Source organism: Canis lupus, chromosome 30, assembly GCF_003254725.2.
Source record: "Canis lupus dingo isolate Sandy chromosome 30, ASM325472v2, whole genome shotgun sequence".
Classification (NCBI taxonomy): Eukaryota; Metazoa; Chordata; class Mammalia; order Carnivora; family Canidae; genus Canis; species Canis lupus.
This window is the reverse complement of record NC_064272.1, coordinates 8326094-8344243: the sequence shown is the minus strand read 5'-3', so window position 1 is coordinate 8344243 and position 18150 is coordinate 8326094. Positions and strand designations below refer to the sequence as shown.

The window sequence follows — 18150 nt, the reverse complement described above, 5'->3', positions numbered from 1 at the left end:
TTTTGAACAGTAGATTGAACTCTGTGTAATGGAATGTGAGAGGTATTGACTGCATTTTTTTTTCCAGGGCATTAATGGCATTCTTGCAGATGAAATGGGCCTTGGTAAAACAGTACAGAGTATTGCCCTTCTGGCCCATCTAGCTGAGGTGGGTAAATGCAGTCTTTCTGTCTTCCCCACTCTAGATTCAGGGATGAGAATCAGCCATTATCAAGCGCTATGCTAGGCTTTGTAGCATATGAGGACAGTAGGACTGACTCCTTGCCTTCAGGGTCATTACAGGGTGACACAGTATGGTGAAGCATTTTGGTTTTCAAGACTAAAATAGTTCTTGAGAATGTGTGGTTTGAAATATTGCCCCCTGTCCCCTGTCCAGAGCCTTTAGTATAGGGCAAAGACATTGTAGTTAGTTAGACTAGAAGACCCAAGTCCGCATCTGAACAATGTGAACTTGGGCAATTCAATTCATCTAATCTCTTTTGTTCTGACTTCACTTTAATTCCCTGAGGTTAGTTTCTACTTCTACAAACTGAGGATAATATCTACTTTGTAGGAATTCTGCGAGAATTAAATGGGAAAATATGTATAGAAGAAAAGCAAAAACTCCAATAATAGTAAAATTGTTACTATTTTAGGAAAATAGTAACACATAAAAGGGAAAGCAACGCATAAAAGTCAGGATGTCATAACTGCTTGGTAAATGATAGAAATTAGGACCTCTAAGTGGTGAGGGTGGGACTAATTTCTTGGTATTTTTTCTCAAGATGTTTTCTGAGCAAATTCCTTGCTGTGTTATTATTAACATAGGATATTATACTAAGTATGCAGATGTGGGAGCTAGGCACCATTTTTCTTGTTATAATGTATTATTCTTAAGCTGCGCTTGTCATTAATTATAATTTTGAACTAAATATCTTCAGTTTTCCTGCAGTTAGCTGACCCAGTTTTTGTCTTTCAGAGAGAGAACATCTGGGGACCTTTTTTAATAATTTCACCTGCTTCTACACTTAACAATTGGCACCAGGAGTTTACTAGATTCGTTCCTAAATTTAAGGTAAAAATCCAAAAATTTCTGTTCTTTATTTTAAAGATTTTATTTATTTACTTATGAGGGACAGAGAGATAAAGAGAGAGAGAGAGAGAGGCAGAGACACAGGCAGAGGGAGAAGCAGGCTCCATGCAGGAAGCCTGATGTGGGACTTGATCCCGGTTCTCCAGGATCAGGCCTTGGGCTGAAGGCGGTGCTAAACTGCTGAGCCACCCAGGCTGCCCTCTGTTGCTCTTTAAAATAAACTTTCTGACTTTTCTTTTGCTGCCTTACTAATTGGTCTGAGTTTTGAATTTTTTCCAAAATACTTTGCATTCAGCCCCTTTAAAAGTTACTGATGGGTGGAGCTCATCAGTTGGTTAGGGGTCAGCTCAGATCAGGATTTCTGGGTCCTGGGCTCCATGCTCAGTGGGAAGTCTGCTTGAGATTCTCCCTACCCATCTGCCTCCTCTCTCCCTCACTGGCTTTCTCTCTCTCTCTCTCTCTCTCTCTCTCTCGTACGTGTGTGTGTGCTCTCTCAAATCTTTTTTTTTTTTTTTTTTTTTAAGTTACTGATAGGAGCAGTAGGAGAGTATATTACATCGTTACATTTCCTAAGTGAGAAAGCTAAAGTCCAATTTCAATGATTTGCTGCATTAGCCACATGGATTGATGCTCCTGGTCAAATAGTAGAAAATATTTTAGAAAATATCTATCTTATTGGTTTAACAGAGATTCTGGCAGGACATCTGGGTGACTTAGTGGTTGAGTGTCTGCCTTCAGCTCAGTGTGTGATCCCAGAGTACCGGGATCAAGTCCCATATCGGGCTCCTTGCATGGAGCCTCCTTCTCCTGTCTCTGCCTCTGTCTCTGCCTCTCTCTGTGTCTCTCATGAATAAATAAATAAAATCTTAAAAAACCCAAAAAACTAGATTTTGGCAAATCCCATTATTAGGGCACATATCCTGTAACTTATGGCATTGTTGTGTCCCCCTCCCCCCGGATATATGCATAAATAATCCATTTTCTTGATACTTTTAAAGTCAGATCTTTCGAACTAGTCCAGATTATAATGTCTAAGGTAGATAATGAGAAAGTTGATTTTTAACTAATTTAGAGGGAAAGAAGTGAGATTGAGGTCAAAAGTAATCAGCAGGAAAGTATGTTGCGTTAAGTTGGGTAAGAAATGGGTAAGATTTATTAAACAGGTTTAATTGTGGAAAGTTACTGAGATGAGAAAGAATGGGTAAGATTTATATTGCTTGCAAGTATAACTGGTGAAATCAGTTAAATATGTGTTCTGTCCCTAAAGTAATGTAATGATAATGAGGTTGCTTGGTGAAAAAGATTTTATGGAAATTCTGTATCAAGAGTTATTGTTATGGTCTCCCTGATTTGGGGTCTCCATAATAATACTGGGTTCCATGCAATATAAAGGGCACAGGATAAGGTGGAGATGGGAGTCAGATGTTTTTTGGCTTATGTATTGTAAGGAATAAGGACACGTCTGGGATATTCCACTTTAGGATACCTTTGTGGCTATAGCCCCACCTCTCTGATTGTAGATTTAAAAAAGGTTTACAAGGCACATTAAATATATAGCTTTTAATTTGGCTAACTCATTTTTGAATTTCTAAGATGATGAGATCATTCTAAGGGCGCCTGGGTGGTTCATTTGGGTAAGCGTCTGCCTTTGGGTCAGATCATAATCCCAGCATCCTAAGATGGAGCCCCACATTGGTTCCCTGCTCAGCAGGAAGACTGCTTCTCCCTCTCCCTCTGCTGATCTCCTTGCTTGTGCTGTCTGGCTCGCTCTCTATCTCCCCACACCTTCTCTCTGTCAAATATATAAATAAAATCTTTAAAAATAAATAGTTTTTTTCAAAAAGATTATTCTATGTCAGTTTGTTGATTATTTCTGTAGACTTGTTTGCCATTTGGAATATGGAGCTGCCATATTTTTTCTGCATTCATTCATTCATTTTTGTTTTCTCTTCCAGTACATGTTGAACAGTCAGGAAGTTGAAAAATTAAGTCTTAAAAATTTCCACCAAATCACTTGAGTTTTCAGTATTAACTTTACTGCTTATTAGATGGCAATGCATTACTGCTTGCATCATTGATACAATGTCCTTTAATTTTGTTCCTGTGCCTGGAACTGAGCTTTCATTTGCATGTTTGAACTTCATTTTGATTTTATTATAGGGATCCGTAAAATATGGCCTTTGGGCCTGTTCCAGTTGCCACTTTCGTTTATACTAATTTTTGTTGTTGTTGTTGTTTTTAATTGTGATAAAATACACATGCATAGGGAGAGCACCTGGCTGACTCAGTTGGTAGAGCATTCAACTAGATTTCAGGGTTGTGAGTTCAAGCCCCACACTGGGTGTAGAGATTACTTAAGAAAGAACAAAAAACACATGCATAAAATAGACTAATACAAAGTGTACAGTTACTAGCATTAAATACATTTACAGTATGATGCAATGATCAGTGCTGATTGCAAAATTTTTTCACTGTCCCAAACAGAAATCTTTTCTCCATTTTTTTTAAATTTTTATTTATTTATGATAGTCACAGAGAGAGAGAGAGAGAGGCAGAGACACAGGCAGAGGGAGAAGCAGGCTCCATGCACCGGGAGCCCGATGTGGGATTTGATCCTGGGTCTCCAGGATCACGCCCTGGGCCAAAGGCAGGCGCCAAACCACTGTGCCACCCAGGGATCCCGAAACTTTTTCCCCATTAAGCAGTCACTCCCTGTTTCCCTTTGCCTCCAGCCCTGGCTACCACAGATCTGCTGTCTCTGGATTTGCTTATTCTGGATGTTTTATCTAACTGGCATCATATAATAGGTGGCCTTTTATGTCTGGCTTCTTATTCTTTTCACATATAATATCTTCATGTTACAATATGTGTCAGCATGTCATTGTTTTTTACTATTGAATAATACATCATTATCTAGACACACATCTATTCATCTCTTAGTGGTATTTGAGTTGTTTCTACTTTCTGGCTATTGTTAGTAGCACTGTTGGGAACATTCATGTACAGGTTCTCATTTGAACACCCGTCCTTTTTTCTTTTTTTCTTCTTTTTTTTTTTTTTTAAGATTTTATTTATTTATTCATGAGAGACACAGGCAGAGGGAGAAGCAGGCTCCATGCAGGGAGCCTGACGTGGGACTTGATCCCAGGTCTCCAGGATCACATCCCAGGCTGAAGGCGGCGCTAAACTGCTAAGCCACCAGGGCTGCCCCCATCCTGTTTTCATTTCAGTTATTTTGGTATGTACTTAGAATTGGAATTGCTAAGTCATTCTGAATTTAAGCTAATTAAGGAATCTGCCACCTGTTTTTTTTTTTTTTTTTTTACAGCTGCAAGCTAAAAATAGTTTTCATGGTTTTAAGCTATTGATTTAAAAAGAGCCCTATTTCATAACTAATGGTATATGAAAATTAAACATGTATATGTTGAAACACAACCATGCTCTTCTGTTTGTTATTTATGGTTGCATTCTTACTAAAACAGCAGAGTTCAGTAGTTGTGACAGAGATCATATTTCCTGCAAAGCCTAAAATATTTATCATTTGCCTGTTTACAGAAAAGGTTTGATGACCTCTGCTCTATCGACTCACTGTTTCTTCCATTACTCTGTTGCATTGTCAGAAATATGTTCACTTCCCTACAGAACATAGTTAAATACAGACTCTTCTCAGTTTGAGTTCAAAAGATATTTAGATTTATGATGAGAACATCTGAAAGTTCATTTTATTTGGCAGGTATCTGAGTAACATTTGTTTTATAATTCTAGTATGACCAGTGCTTCTGACTTTCTTTTTTCCCCCTAAGAAATATGGTTTACATTTTTTCCACAGTTAATGTTCCATTTTCATTCCTAAATTTGGCTATTTTGTGTGTTTTCTATTTCATTTCTGCTGTTTTGTTATGATCTACTTTTTTTGTGCACTTTTTTCTTTTTCTAACATCTCAAGATAGAGCTTAGATTGTTGATTTTTAGCTTTTTTCTAGTTAGTATATTTAAGGGCATTTATTGCTTTCTAGAATGACTATAGCCACCCAAGGGTTTGATGTGTCACATTTGCGTTATTCTTTAAAATAATTTCTAACTTCTATTTCAAGTCCCTATTTGATTTCTGACTTATTTAATAGAGTGAATCTTGCACCAGGCCAGCAGTTGGTAGAGCATGCAACTCTTGATCTCAGGGTTGTGAGTTCAAGCCCCACATTGGGCCTGCTTTTAAAGAAAGAAAGAATGAACGAAAGAGAGGTTCTTAATTTCTAAGCAAAGGATGATTTTCTAGGTATCTTCTTGTTACTGATTTTCAGCTTAAATCCACTATGATAGAAAAATGGGCTTCTTATGATTTTAATCGTTTGAAATTTGTTGAACTTTTCTTTTATGGCCCACCATATAGTCAGTGTTTAGAAATGTCTTGTATCTGTTTACAAATAGTAGATATTGTGCAGTTGTTGAGTGTAGCGTTGTATATGTTGATTAGCTCAGGGTTTTTTCAGCTCTTCTGTATCTTTACTGATTTTTTTGTCTGCCTCTATAATTACTAATTGAAAGAAGTATGTTAAAATTCGCCACAGGGGCACCTGGGTGGCTCAGTTGGTAAGTATTTGACTTCAGCTCTGGTCAACTCAGTGGGGAGTCTGCTTGTCTCTCTGCCCCTCCCCTGCTTGTGCTCTCTCCTATCTCTCTCAAATAAATAAGTAAAATCTTAAAAGAAAAAAAGAAAAAACCACCAATTAAGGGTTTATGCATTTTTCTTTTTTTTTTAATTTTTAATTTTTTTTATATTTCTGTTTTCTTCTTTCCATTTTGCTTTATATTTTAAGGCTGTAAGTTGTTTTACAAATTTACAATTATTTTATCTTCCTGATGGATTGAACCTTTTATTATTACGAAATTCCTCTTGTTAAGACTTTCTGCCTTAAGCCTATTTTCTCTGGTATTAAATAGATTAGCTTTCTTCTGGTTTTATGTAGTATCTTTTTCTTTCTTTTACATTTAACCATTCTGTTAACATTTAAGGTTTTTTCTTGCCTTTTATTTGTAATATTTATGCTGACTTTATGTAGTTATTGATGCATGAAGTTTAAATCTGCCTTGCTGTTTGCTTTCCGCTTCTTCTACTTCTACAACTTTCCTTTTTCTCCTTTCTTGTGTCCTTTGGATTGATTAGAATTTACTACTCTTTCATTCCTTCTTAGTTTGCTAATTATGTATTCATTTTATTCTTTAGTAGATACCCAGGAGAATACCCAGAAGTCAAGGAACATGCATCCCTGACTTTTTGTTACTGTTCCCTGACAGTACAAGGCTTTATTATACTTCTTTGTTTTATGTTGTTTTTCAGAGAGGGAGTGTGAGAGAGAGCCTGTGAGCAGGGTGGGGTCAAGGCAGAGGGAGAGGGAGAGAGAATCCTGAGCAGGCTCCACATCCAGCTACAGACCATGGACACAGAGCTTAATCGCACAACCCTGAGCTCATGACCTGAGCCAGAATTAGAGTCGGATGCTTAACCAACTTAACCACCCAACTTAACGTGCATGGTTATGGTTATCTATACATTTTAAATTTATTTAAATATATTCATATTACCTACTCACTATTTTCATTGATCTTCATTTCTTCCTGTATTTTTATATTTCATTGTAACTGAGATTTTTCAAAAAACAAAAATCATCAAGCTACAGATCCAAGAAGCACTTTGAAAGAAAACCACATCTAGAGAGACATCACAGAAAAAGTGATAAATTTTACATTCTTTTATTTCTCCATGCTTTAGTCTAAATATTTCCTTCTGACCTGTTTCACTAATATTCTCTAAGCTGCATCTAATTTGTCATTAAACCCATAATTGAATTCTCAGTTTTAGTTATATTTTTCAGTTCTAAAAATTTCCTCTGGTACTTTATAGTTTCTAGTACACCACTGAAATTCCCAAGCATATCTTTTCATTCCAGGAACAAATTAGCAACTATTTTTAAAAAGTCTCTTTCTGATATTTTCATCATCTGGGTCTAACTCTGGGTTTATTTCCTGTATGTGTTTTTCATACTGGTTTTCAGTCATGGAATCTCGTCTTCCATGTGTCTGGAGGGTTTTTTGTTGGTTTTGTTTGTTTGCGTTTTTATTGTATACTGGACATTATATAAGAAAAATTCTAGAGATAATTGTGGGATCTGTTTTCTTCTTCTTCCAAGGAGGCTTTATATGTGTTTAGATTTGGTTTTGTCCTCTAGTGATTTGGTAGGGTGGGGGCAGCACTAATAATTCAAAGTCCCCACCTTAATCTAGTCAGGAATTGAAATGATTCAGAGCTGGGATTCAGTACTTCTTAAGGCTTAAGGCACATCTATGTGTAGCTGCCCTTTCCTGCCCATGGGTATGTATCCTAGGATTCCCATCATAAGGCCAGGAAGGTGGGTGGTTATCAGAATTTTTCCTTCTTGAACTACAGTTTTTGTTCTGTAGACCCTGCATCTCTTCAAAACAAAACAAAAACAAAAAATTCTGCTCAACTTCTTAGTTTCCCAACTAGAACTTTTGGAAAGGATCAGTCAACACCTTTAAGAAAGACATGTGCCAGCTGTCAGGCTTTACTTTCTGGATGGACTTTCTTTTCTGGATCTTGACCCTCTCTGATTCTGCTCTGCCACAGTAGTGTTCTGAAGCCTTCAAACAAATGTATGTATGCTTTAATTCAGTCAGCAGGAAGAGTGCTAACAGCAGTGACAGAAGAGGAATTCTCTATTCATTCTTTACTTTTTTTTTTTTCTTTTTTGCTTTAGGTTCTTCTAAAGTCCTTCTGAATAACATTTATAATGATGCTTTTTAAGATTATAAGTAAGAAGTAATCTGTATAATGGTCCTTTTTCCAGGTGCTACCGTATTGGGGAAATCCTCATGATAGAAAAGTTATCAGGAGATTCTGGAGTCAGGTAACTTTTAGCTTAATGCATATACACATATGCCTGCATATTATATACACACACTATACATATGCCATCATTTCTCCATTTTATTTGAGTAACTTCTCATGTATAAAATCTTATATATATTTCTAGACACTAGGCAAGTACACTTTTTTACTTCTATAACACTTTGCCCATTATAGACATCATCTAGACTCTAAGTCCAGGATTAAATAAGAACTCTTAAATAAGCTGAAGACTAATTTTTAATATGATCTGTAATTAAGGTAAGTACTTTAAAAGCAGTTATGGTTTAATTCACTACACATCTACCATGTGGGAGAAGCACATCTTCAGTAGGACTGTCTTAAACTTCTTAGCCTTAGAAAATAAAGTCCATTCCTCATTATCTTATGTATTATTAGGTATTTATTTTCATTATTCCCTTCTTATATTTACAGAAGACCCTCTACACTCAGGATGCCCCCTTCCATGTGGTTATCACCAGCTACCAGCTGGTGGTGCAGGATGTAAAGTATTTCCAGCGGGTCAAGTGGCAGTACATGGTGTTGGATGAGGCTCAGGCACTCAAGAGTAGTTCCAGGTAACACAGTTAATAGAAACCAAACTGTAGACTGAAGCTGTATAGATATATAGATATATGATACAGATAGCATATGATACATACATATACCAGTGAATAAAGATCAGAGAGGTTTCAGAACATGGTATGATATGGTCTACATATACCATGTATATGACCAGAAAAAAATTACCTTTTGCATTTTACATGGAATACAAACAATGTTTAGAAACAGGGTTTTTCTTAACTTTTATTTCTCTACTCAATAATTATTGCATCTTAACAGGTCTTTGTTCTTCAGGGAACATTTTTGTGGGAGAAGGCTCGTTGCCCTTTGATTCAGAGATTATTTTGAACAAGAAGTCTTAATAGGAAGTAGAATATTACATTATACAGATTGTAGATTCTGTTTTATGCAGGTTGTCTTGGTCTCTGGATGGTTATTAGAGCCACAGGATTTTTTTATTGTCAGTTACATGTTTAAAATATCCTCTTACCTTCAAAACTACAGACTAAATAGTCAATCAGTACTTGACCTTAAAGTGTTAGTGGTATGAAATGTTGCTTTTGATGCATTTTTATTAACTGTTGGTGAGCCCATAAGACTTTCTTAGAGATCCATTTTAACTGACAGGGTGGTACTTTCTATCCTCTGTCATACATTACTTCATATTATACTCTGTTGAAGAAGGACATGCTTATAGCCAGGGGCAGTATACTCAGTTTGCATTTTCTTCTCATACTCTTCCACTGTCTCTCCATTGATCTCTCTAAACTCACTGGAAGCACACATACTAATAATCATAAAGCTTTCTACTACAAGATAAATACCTTACGATTAAATGGCTTGTGTCAACAAAATGGACCAAAGATAGTAGAGTACTTTGTCAAGCCAGAAAGGATCTTATTCTGCCCATTTGAAGGCTATTTTTTCTAAACCTAATACCAGGTTTTCAGTTATATAGGCGTCATTTCCTGTCCTCAGCTTTGTTGAATAGTATTTTTCACTGTGTACATGGTGGAGTATTTGATTCTGGGTGTTTGGTAGTTTTTTGGAAAGCATTTTTAGAAGTATAAGGTCTTAATAGGATAAAGAAAGATTTACTGCTAACTTGGAATTTGTAATTCATTTTACTGAACAGTGTTCGTTGGAAGATCCTCTTGCAGTTCCAATGTCGGAATCGGCTTTTGCTAACTGGAACCCCAATTCAGAACACCATGGCAGAGGTAGGCAATAGTTAAGGCTTCAGTTTTATGCCTGCCTTAAATGGAATGGTTCTAGCACAGAATAGAATTCTTTTCCATGCCCACTTGGAACATGAAGACCCTCTACAGAAGGGGTCTTCATGTACAAATTAAAATCCACACTATAAAAGGGAGAATTTGACCATAGCTTGCTTTCAGTGGGTTTTTTAGGCATCATTCCTATTATTCTCTGGCATAAGCAAATAAATTCATGTATTCCTTTGTACTTATGGAATAAATAGTGACCACATTAGGAATTCTATTCATCTAATGCAGAGAAGTTTTTATGATAGATTGAGAAGGTAATATTCTTTGGCACTGAGAGGAGCTAAAATTCCTTATATAGAAAAGATAATTTTTCATCTAGAACAGGGATCAGAAAACTTTCTGTAAGAGCCAGAGAGCAAATTTTTTTTTCGGATAGTATATATTTCAGACTTTACAGGCCATATAGTTGCTATTGCAGCTACTCAACCTTGCCATTATAATATGAAAGCATCCATATATGATACATAAAGAATAGGTGTGGCTATGTCCCAGTAAAACTTTATTTATAAAAATAGTTGACAGAAATGTTTAATAAATAGTTGGCAGACCAGCTTTGGCACCATAGGCCATAATTTACTGACCCCTAATTAAGAGTTATTATTAGCAAGTTATTTTACCTTAGATTGTGTTCAGTTGTGAAATGAATATTTTTAAATATAGAAGATCTTTAAAACTATCCCACTGCAAAATCTGAGCAGGACTTGTACTTTCCAACTTTTAGTTTGAAATTAATTGAAAAATAATCTCAGTTTGCTTATAGCACCTTATAGAATTAAGGTTGGTTGATGAGGCATGTTCTTACACACTCATTCCTTCTCACCCACTCACTCACACTTACACCTATACCTAGACACAGACACATACACACACCTGCAACTTTCACTCTCCAAACCCTCATTATATCCTCACACACTGTCATTTTGTTGTCCTACAGTATTTCACTTCTTTTGTTTCCAGCTCTGGGCTCTACTACATTTCATTATGCCAACATTATTTGATTCACATGAAGAATTCAATGAATGGTTTTCCAAGGACATTGAGAGCCATGCCGAAAACAAATCTGCCATTGATGAGAGTGAGTGCTTTTATGAACTTTCTTTCTGCCTATCAGTGTAGGCAACCACATAATTGAGTATTTGCTTCTATGTGAAGAATTTTTCTTCTATTCGTAGAACAATCAGGATGAGGAGAATGTTTCTCTTATAAAGTAATTATGTGCTTTGTTCATCTTTAAAAGAGCCAAAAGGACTAATAGAGGTGATGCTGCTGTACTGTAGACTATTTAATCAAGGTAGAACAGGTAGAATTCATAAAATACCATATTTTGGCTTCAGAATCCTCATTTTCTATGTAGTTTCTAAAAAATTCATATCAGAATTATATTCTTTATGGGATGAGGGAAGGTTTTTATCCTGTGATAAAAACCGAAATATTAGAGGGCTCATTTTTGTTATTTTTTTTCTATATTAGGATTTGTTTCTACTGAGAATATTTTAAGCCTTATTTATCAATACTTTTGACCTTGTTGAATAATGAATTTTAAGAGCCTTATGAGGGGGTAGCCTGGGTGGCTCAGCGGTTTAGCACCACCTTCAGCTCAGTGCGTGATTCTGGAGATCTGGGATGGAGTCCCATGTCAGGCTCCCTGCATGGAGCCTGCTTCTCCCTCTGCCTTATGTCTCTGCCTCTCTCTCTCTGTGTCTCTCATGAATAAATAAAATCTTAAAAATAAAGAGCATTATGAGGTATTTATTACATAGATATGAATGGACATCTGCCAACTATTAGAAAAGTCCTAAAGTATTTTCCTATACTACAATTTGTTCATTTGCTAACACACTTTGAAAAAATGATTTTGGGGGAACACCGGGAGCCCCAGATAGCTTCCATTCAACCGGTGTGAGAACTCTGTCCTTGATAAAATGATCCTAAAACACTCTAAAGGTGAATTCTAATAAAAATAAAGTGGTCCTTATTGGTCTGAGTAAATGATAGAAAAATGCATTTGCCCCATCAACTATAGGTGGATTCTGTGAAAATTCAGACTCTTTGATTTCCTATTTAAGGAAAGATTAAATTTCAGTCTTCTTTTAGAGGTTCATTAAGCCAAAAGTTAAAAGAACAGTTTAGTGAGAGATGATCATGATACTTCTTTTGTTTGTGTTAAATCAATATAATGTGTTATTTGTCTTGGGCCTTTTGGCATTTTAGATCAACTCTCTCGCTTACACATGATCTTGAAGCCATTTATGCTGAGGAGAATCAAGAAGGATGTAGAAAATGAATTGTCTGACAAGGTAAGGAAAGAAGACTTCATCAGTTTAAGGCTTAATAGGCACCACCTTAGGGTTTCAGGACAAACACCCCCCCCCCCCCCCCCCAAAAAAAAAACCCTCCTTGGTAAATATTTAGTTGAAGGGCGAATAGTTTGAGAAAAGACCATTAAACTTTAGTGGATCAAAGAAGGCTTAAAATGAGTCAGACCAAAAAAAAAAAAAAAATGAGTCAGACAACCAAGGCAGGTAATATTTTTTTCTTTCTTCTTTTTCTTTTATACTTTTTATTATTATGAACTTGAGACATTATAAAAGTAGAAAAAATAGTATACAAACCCTCTTGTAGTCATCATACAGCTTCAACAGTGATCAACTCATTTCCATCCCCATCCCTCTAGACTATTCTGAAGCAAGTCTCAGATGTCTTATTTCATTTACAAATATGTTCTTATATATCTTTAAAACATTTCGACTTTTTTTTTTAATTTAATCTTTTAACAAATCCATAACTATGGGGTGCCTGGGTGGCTCAGTTAAGTGGCTGACTCTTGATTTTGGCTCAGGTTGTGATCTCAGGATCCTGTGATCAAGCCCCAGAATCGGGTTCCTCATTCAGGGAGTCTGCTTCAGGATTCTGGTCTCTCCCTCTACCCCTCCCCCCACTTGTATGTGTTCTCTTTCTCTCAAATAAATAAATCTTTAAAAAAAATTAGACATAACCATATATTATCACCTCTGCTAAAGAAAACAATAGTTCCATTGTAATGTCACGTATCCAGTCAACTTCCCCATTTTTCTCAACTTCCCCATTTTTCTTTCTGTGTGTTTCTCTTCCCTCCGTTTTCCTCCCAACTTCTCCCTGCCTCCCTCTTTTTTCTGTTAAACAATTAAAGAACTTTTGAAATTGCGATCTGAGCAAGGCCCACACATAGCATTTGGGTGATACATGTCTTAATTATCTTTTAATTCCTCCCTACTATTTTTCCCTGTTGAAGAAACTGAGTTACTTTTCCTAGAGTTTTCCACATAGAGGATTTTGCTAATTGCATCATTGTGGTGTTGTTTAACATGTTCTTTGGTCTCCTCTATTTCTGTAAACCGAGAATTAGATTTAGAAGTTGAGTGTGCTTCGGGTTGTAATATTTTTTCTTATACTAAGCCAGTAATTTTGGTGTGTTAGGGTGCCTGGCTGGCTCAGTCAGTGGAACGTGTGACTCTTGAACTTGGGATAATGAGTTCGAGCCCCATGTTTGATGTAGAGATTACTTTAAAAACTACATTTTTTTGGTTATAAATATCTTTTTTTGAATCCTTATCAGACTTCTGTTATTTTTTTCTTATCTCCTGTGAATCCTCTCCATATTCTGCTTTCTTCTTCTTTCCTCCCAGTACCTAGTCCTTCAGAGTTCTTCCCCATCTTCCATATATCCCACCTGTTTCTCACAATTCTACTCTCTACCTACAAGGCATCTTCCAAGGTTCTTGATGATATCAGGTGATTCTCCTATATCACTGTCAGAAGGTTTGATTATTTTGAAATTGGTAACTCTATTTGGAAGATTGTGGTGGGAATGTACCTTTAAAGAGAAGAGTATCCTTGTACCTTTATTTTATTTGTTTTTAAGAAAACTTGATGACTGTTTTGTGAAACTGGCTGGTTTTAACTAAAGAGTAGTGTTGCACAGATATACCTGATAGAAGGAAAATACTATATAAAACAATGAATTCTTTTATATCGGAAGGGGCTTAAAAAACTAGCGGTGTCATAATTTCTGCTACTTGGTGAGTGGGGATGTGGTTAGAAGATGTAGTATGATTCTTAATCACCATGCATAGTATTTTTCTTAAGATTTCTTAAACATCAGTATTGTTTCTGATTTGTTTTTAAATAATACATTTCTTTATTAAACTCTTATTGCCTGATAGCCACTGGTATATAAAGATGTAGTGTCCAGGTTCTATTCAGGTTCCATTCAGATTTCCAAGGGAGATAAATATATAACTAAACTAATATTGTATCATAAGAGATACAGTGATTGTCTATGTGAAGTATAATAGGAACACAGATAAGGGAATAGTTCTGTTAAGGAAGGTTAGAGAAGGCATCAAAGTAGAGATGACATATGTGAGCTAGGTCTGGAATGGTAAATTGGCATTTACTAGGAAAATGTGGTAAGGAAACAGGTGGATGCTAAGCAACCAGAGCATTGTGAACAAAGGTAGAACAACATTCACATATGCAGCATGTTTAGCAAACATTATTCAGAGCATTGTTGGTAAGATATATAGGAGGACATGGTGATGAGACTGGGACAGTTGTGGTTGGTTAGAGTATGGAAGACCACCTCTGTTTCCCAGAGAATTTTTGATGTTTTACTATAGACAGTAATACACACTGAAGGTTTTTCAACTTTGGAATCACCTTATAAGATTTATATGGAAAGTTTCTTAGAACCAGTAAAGACTGTAGGCAGAAAGACACTCCTCCCAGATAGTAGCAGTCTAGATTAGATATGATGAGATTCTGCAGTAAGACAATGAGAGTGGTCAGAAAGGATGATTATTAGAGGCTAATTTCCAGGTGTACTTGAGGGATTTAGGAAATGGCAGAACATGGGCATTGAGAGAGAAAGAAAACCCAGAGCAGATTGAAATTTCTTTTTCGGTTACTGAGTGAATGTAATGCTGTTAATTAATTTAGTAAGTTGTGGAAAAGATATTTTTTTCCACTGACTCCCTGACTGGTACTATTATAGGGGGTAGTTGAAAATATGGGGCTGAGAATGTTCAGGAAAATACTTTTGCAAGGTACTGCAATGGATAGCAGTTGGTGCTATTGGAAGTGGAAGAGCTTTCTCAGGGATAGTATGCAGAGTGAATAAATGACAGGGAAGAATGTCAAGAAAAGAATTTTTTCTGGATGATTAGCCATATCACAGGTTTATAGAGATACTGAGTTTCTAGAGATATGGATATTGTCTGTTCAATCATAATCTGGCTTGCATTTGTTTCTAACGGTGATGCTGAATTCTCTTATAAACTTCAAAATATAAATGTCCTTATTGATTTTTAGATTGAGATTCTAATGTATTGCCAGCTGACCAGCCGACAGAAGCTGCTATATCAGGCACTAAAGAACAAAATTTCTATTGAGGATTTATTGCAGTCTTCTATGGGCTCTACCCAGCAAGCACAGACCACCACCAGCAGCCTCATGAATCTAGTCATGCAGTTTAGGAAGGTAAGATTGTAGGTCAGCTGCCTTGGAGTTGTCTTCATTAACCCATTTCAAGAAAAGGGCTCTAACCTTTCTGCCAAATAAACAAAGGCTGTTAAAAAGAGATGAAATAAAGTATATATTCACATAGGTGAATATTCAGAGTTTGGGATGCCTCATCATTTCTGCGCATGACAGTGGTGCCTCATTTTCCTTCCTCTTTAGGTGTGTAATCACCCAGAGTTATTTGAACGACAAGAAACTTGGTCTCCGTTTCATATTTCCCTAAAGCCATACCAGATTTCAAAGTTTATCTACCGTCATGGACAGATCAGGGTCTTCAACCATTCACGAGACAGGTACTCACCTGTTGTTTGTAATTTGAGACAGGTTGTTTTTGTAATTTGAGGTTTTGTGGCTAGTGCTCTTGGAGGTTTAGTGGAGAGTATCTGATTTCCCCAACAATGAGATATTTAAGCATATGATGGACAGCTATTTATTGAGAGATGTTGTAATAGGAATCTGCACAGTATCAAGGGGTTAATTGGATGTCCTTAACTGCTGTAGCCATTTCTGGTTTTTATCTATCTATCTATCTATCTATCTTTCTTTCTTTCTTTCTTTCTTTCTTTTTTTTTTTCTGGTTTCCTTTCTGAATGAGGAATGCACATATGTCTGTGAACATGTACCAAGAGAGATCACTAAATGTCTCCACTCCAATACTGAACTTGTTTTGTGGTGCCTTATTTTACTGGGACTAGCACTTGTGGGATAACTGATTGTATTTTAAGTTAATCAAATTTATCTTCCTCCTGGAATCAGCCATGACAGATTTAGTAAAGATGAAGTGATTGTTAATATAATACGCTAGAGACCAATTCCATTCAGAAAATAGGTGTATAGGTTCATTCTATACCTGTAAGTAAGGATAGCCCTGGCTTCTGGATTTTTTGACAAGCTCCCAAAGGATTCTTATGCGCATCAACATTTGAAAATCCTAGATTTGGAGAGTTCCTTCTATAGAGAAACAGTATAAGCAGCATTATCAAAATAATCAATATTTAGCCTAATGAATCTGAAATTGAGACACATTTCTTGGGTTTAATTTTAAGAATTCATTGTCTCTGGGGTCCCTGGGTGGCTCCAGTCTATTAAGTGTCCAACTCCCAATCTCGACTCAGGTCATGATCTCAGGGTCATGGAACTGAACCCCAAGTCAGGCTCCCCGCTCAGCAGGAAGTCTGCTGGAGATTCTCTCCCTTACTCTTTCCTCCTGCCCCTTCTCCTATGCTGACGCTCTCTCTCTAAAATAAATATATTTTTTAAAAAAATAATTTTTTTAAAGATTTTATTTATTTACTCATGACAGACACACACACAGAGAGGCAGAGACATAAGCAGAGGGAGAAGCAGGCTCCATGCAGGGAGCCGAATGTGAGACTCAATCCCTGGTCACCAGGATCACACCCCGGGCTGAAGGCGGCTCTAAACCTCTGGGCCACCGGGGCTGCCCAAAAAAAAGTCTTTATCTGTGATAACTCCTGGCTGTTACTCAACTAGATGGGCAGGGGGATATAGACCAGAGCTATAGTGCTGTTTGTTTAATATAGTATATGGTAACTTATAGCTTTAAATTGGGATTCTTTGAAATAAAATTGAGACTATTTTAAACTTGTATTGTTTTCTTATATCTGTATTAATTACTTAGTACTTTCTGACATTTGTGCAATGATTTTTGCCTAACAATATGGCAATAGGCCTTTTAAAAGTAGAAACAGGGGCAGCCTGGGTGGCTCAGCGGTTTAGCACCGCCTTCAGCCCAGGGCGTGACCCTGGAGACCCGGATGAAGTCCCGCATCGGGCTCCCTGCGTGGAGCCTGCTTCTCCTCTGCCTGTGTCTCTGCTTCTTCTCTCTGTCTCTCATGAATAAATAAATAAAATCTTTAAAAAAAAAAAAATAGAAACTGTTTCAAATCTAAAAGATTATTTTTAGTTTTGAGCCTCCAGTCTAGTTAACTTCCCCATATTTATATTTGGGTTGGATTTATTTTATTTTATTTTATTTACTGATTTTACAGGTGGTTAAGGGTTCTTCTTTCTCCATTTGCACCAGACTATATCCAGGAGTCTCTCTTTCACAGAAAAGGTAGGTGTTTTGATTTGGGGGAAGGAAAGTAGGCCAGGGTTTTACAGAATGCTCTGTTTTGCTGAGTGACTTATTTTCAACTAGCCATAGTTTTGCCTGCATGCTAGGTCTTTATTATAGAGTCTTGATAAGCTTTAAGTAAATTAGTTGTCTTCATCTGTAGATGCTATGAGTTGCAGCTATAACAGGAAGCAATAAAAAATCATTTAAAAAATCATTATATTGACCTTCCATCTTTAGTTTATACCTGCCTCTTAAGAGTTTCTTACACCCTTGAAACTTGACATAGACAATGCAGGAGTTTCATTAATGTGACTTGGTTCCTTCCTCCTTAGTCTAAGAGAAAGGAGGAGCTCAACTTTGAGCATTGTCTAGAGAATTAAGGCAAAGGTTCAGAATCTTTTAGCTCTATACTTTTCTTTTTCCTACCATGATAAAAAGAGAAAGGCAGTTAGCCAAGAATCCAAAAAGCCCAAAGGTAGCTGATAAGCCAGTTCCACTCTGGCTCATGTATGCTATATCTCATAGGTTTGCCTCTCCCATTTGGGGTTGTAGTACAAAATTGTAACACCCTGACTTCCATCATTGGGGCTGGGGTGAAACCTTATATATCTTTTCATTGTTAAATAAAACAACAGCAGTTCAGTAGCTTTAGTTGACTGTT

At 36.6% G+C, this 18150-nt stretch overlaps 1 protein-coding gene across 1 annotated transcript in view; it reads left to right on the top strand.

Annotated features, from left to right (window-relative positions):
* The window catches only part of INO80 (INO80 complex ATPase subunit), a 129138-nt gene that overhangs the window by 47914 nt on the left and 63074 nt on the right, over positions 1 to 18150 (top strand). The window contains exons 13-22 of the mRNA XM_025473152.3: positions 68 to 148; positions 959 to 1054; positions 7939 to 7998; positions 8433 to 8575; positions 9697 to 9781; positions 10805 to 10922; positions 12059 to 12144; positions 15197 to 15364; positions 15566 to 15699; positions 17419 to 17486. Of these exons, the coding sequence (XP_025328937.1) occupies positions 68 to 148; positions 959 to 1054; positions 7939 to 7998; positions 8433 to 8575; positions 9697 to 9781; positions 10805 to 10922; positions 12059 to 12144; positions 15197 to 15364; positions 15566 to 15699; positions 17419 to 17486 (1039 nt within the window). The remainder of the gene's footprint in view (positions 1 to 67; positions 149 to 958; positions 1055 to 7938; positions 7999 to 8432; positions 8576 to 9696; positions 9782 to 10804; positions 10923 to 12058; positions 12145 to 15196; positions 15365 to 15565; positions 15700 to 17418; positions 17487 to 18150) is intronic.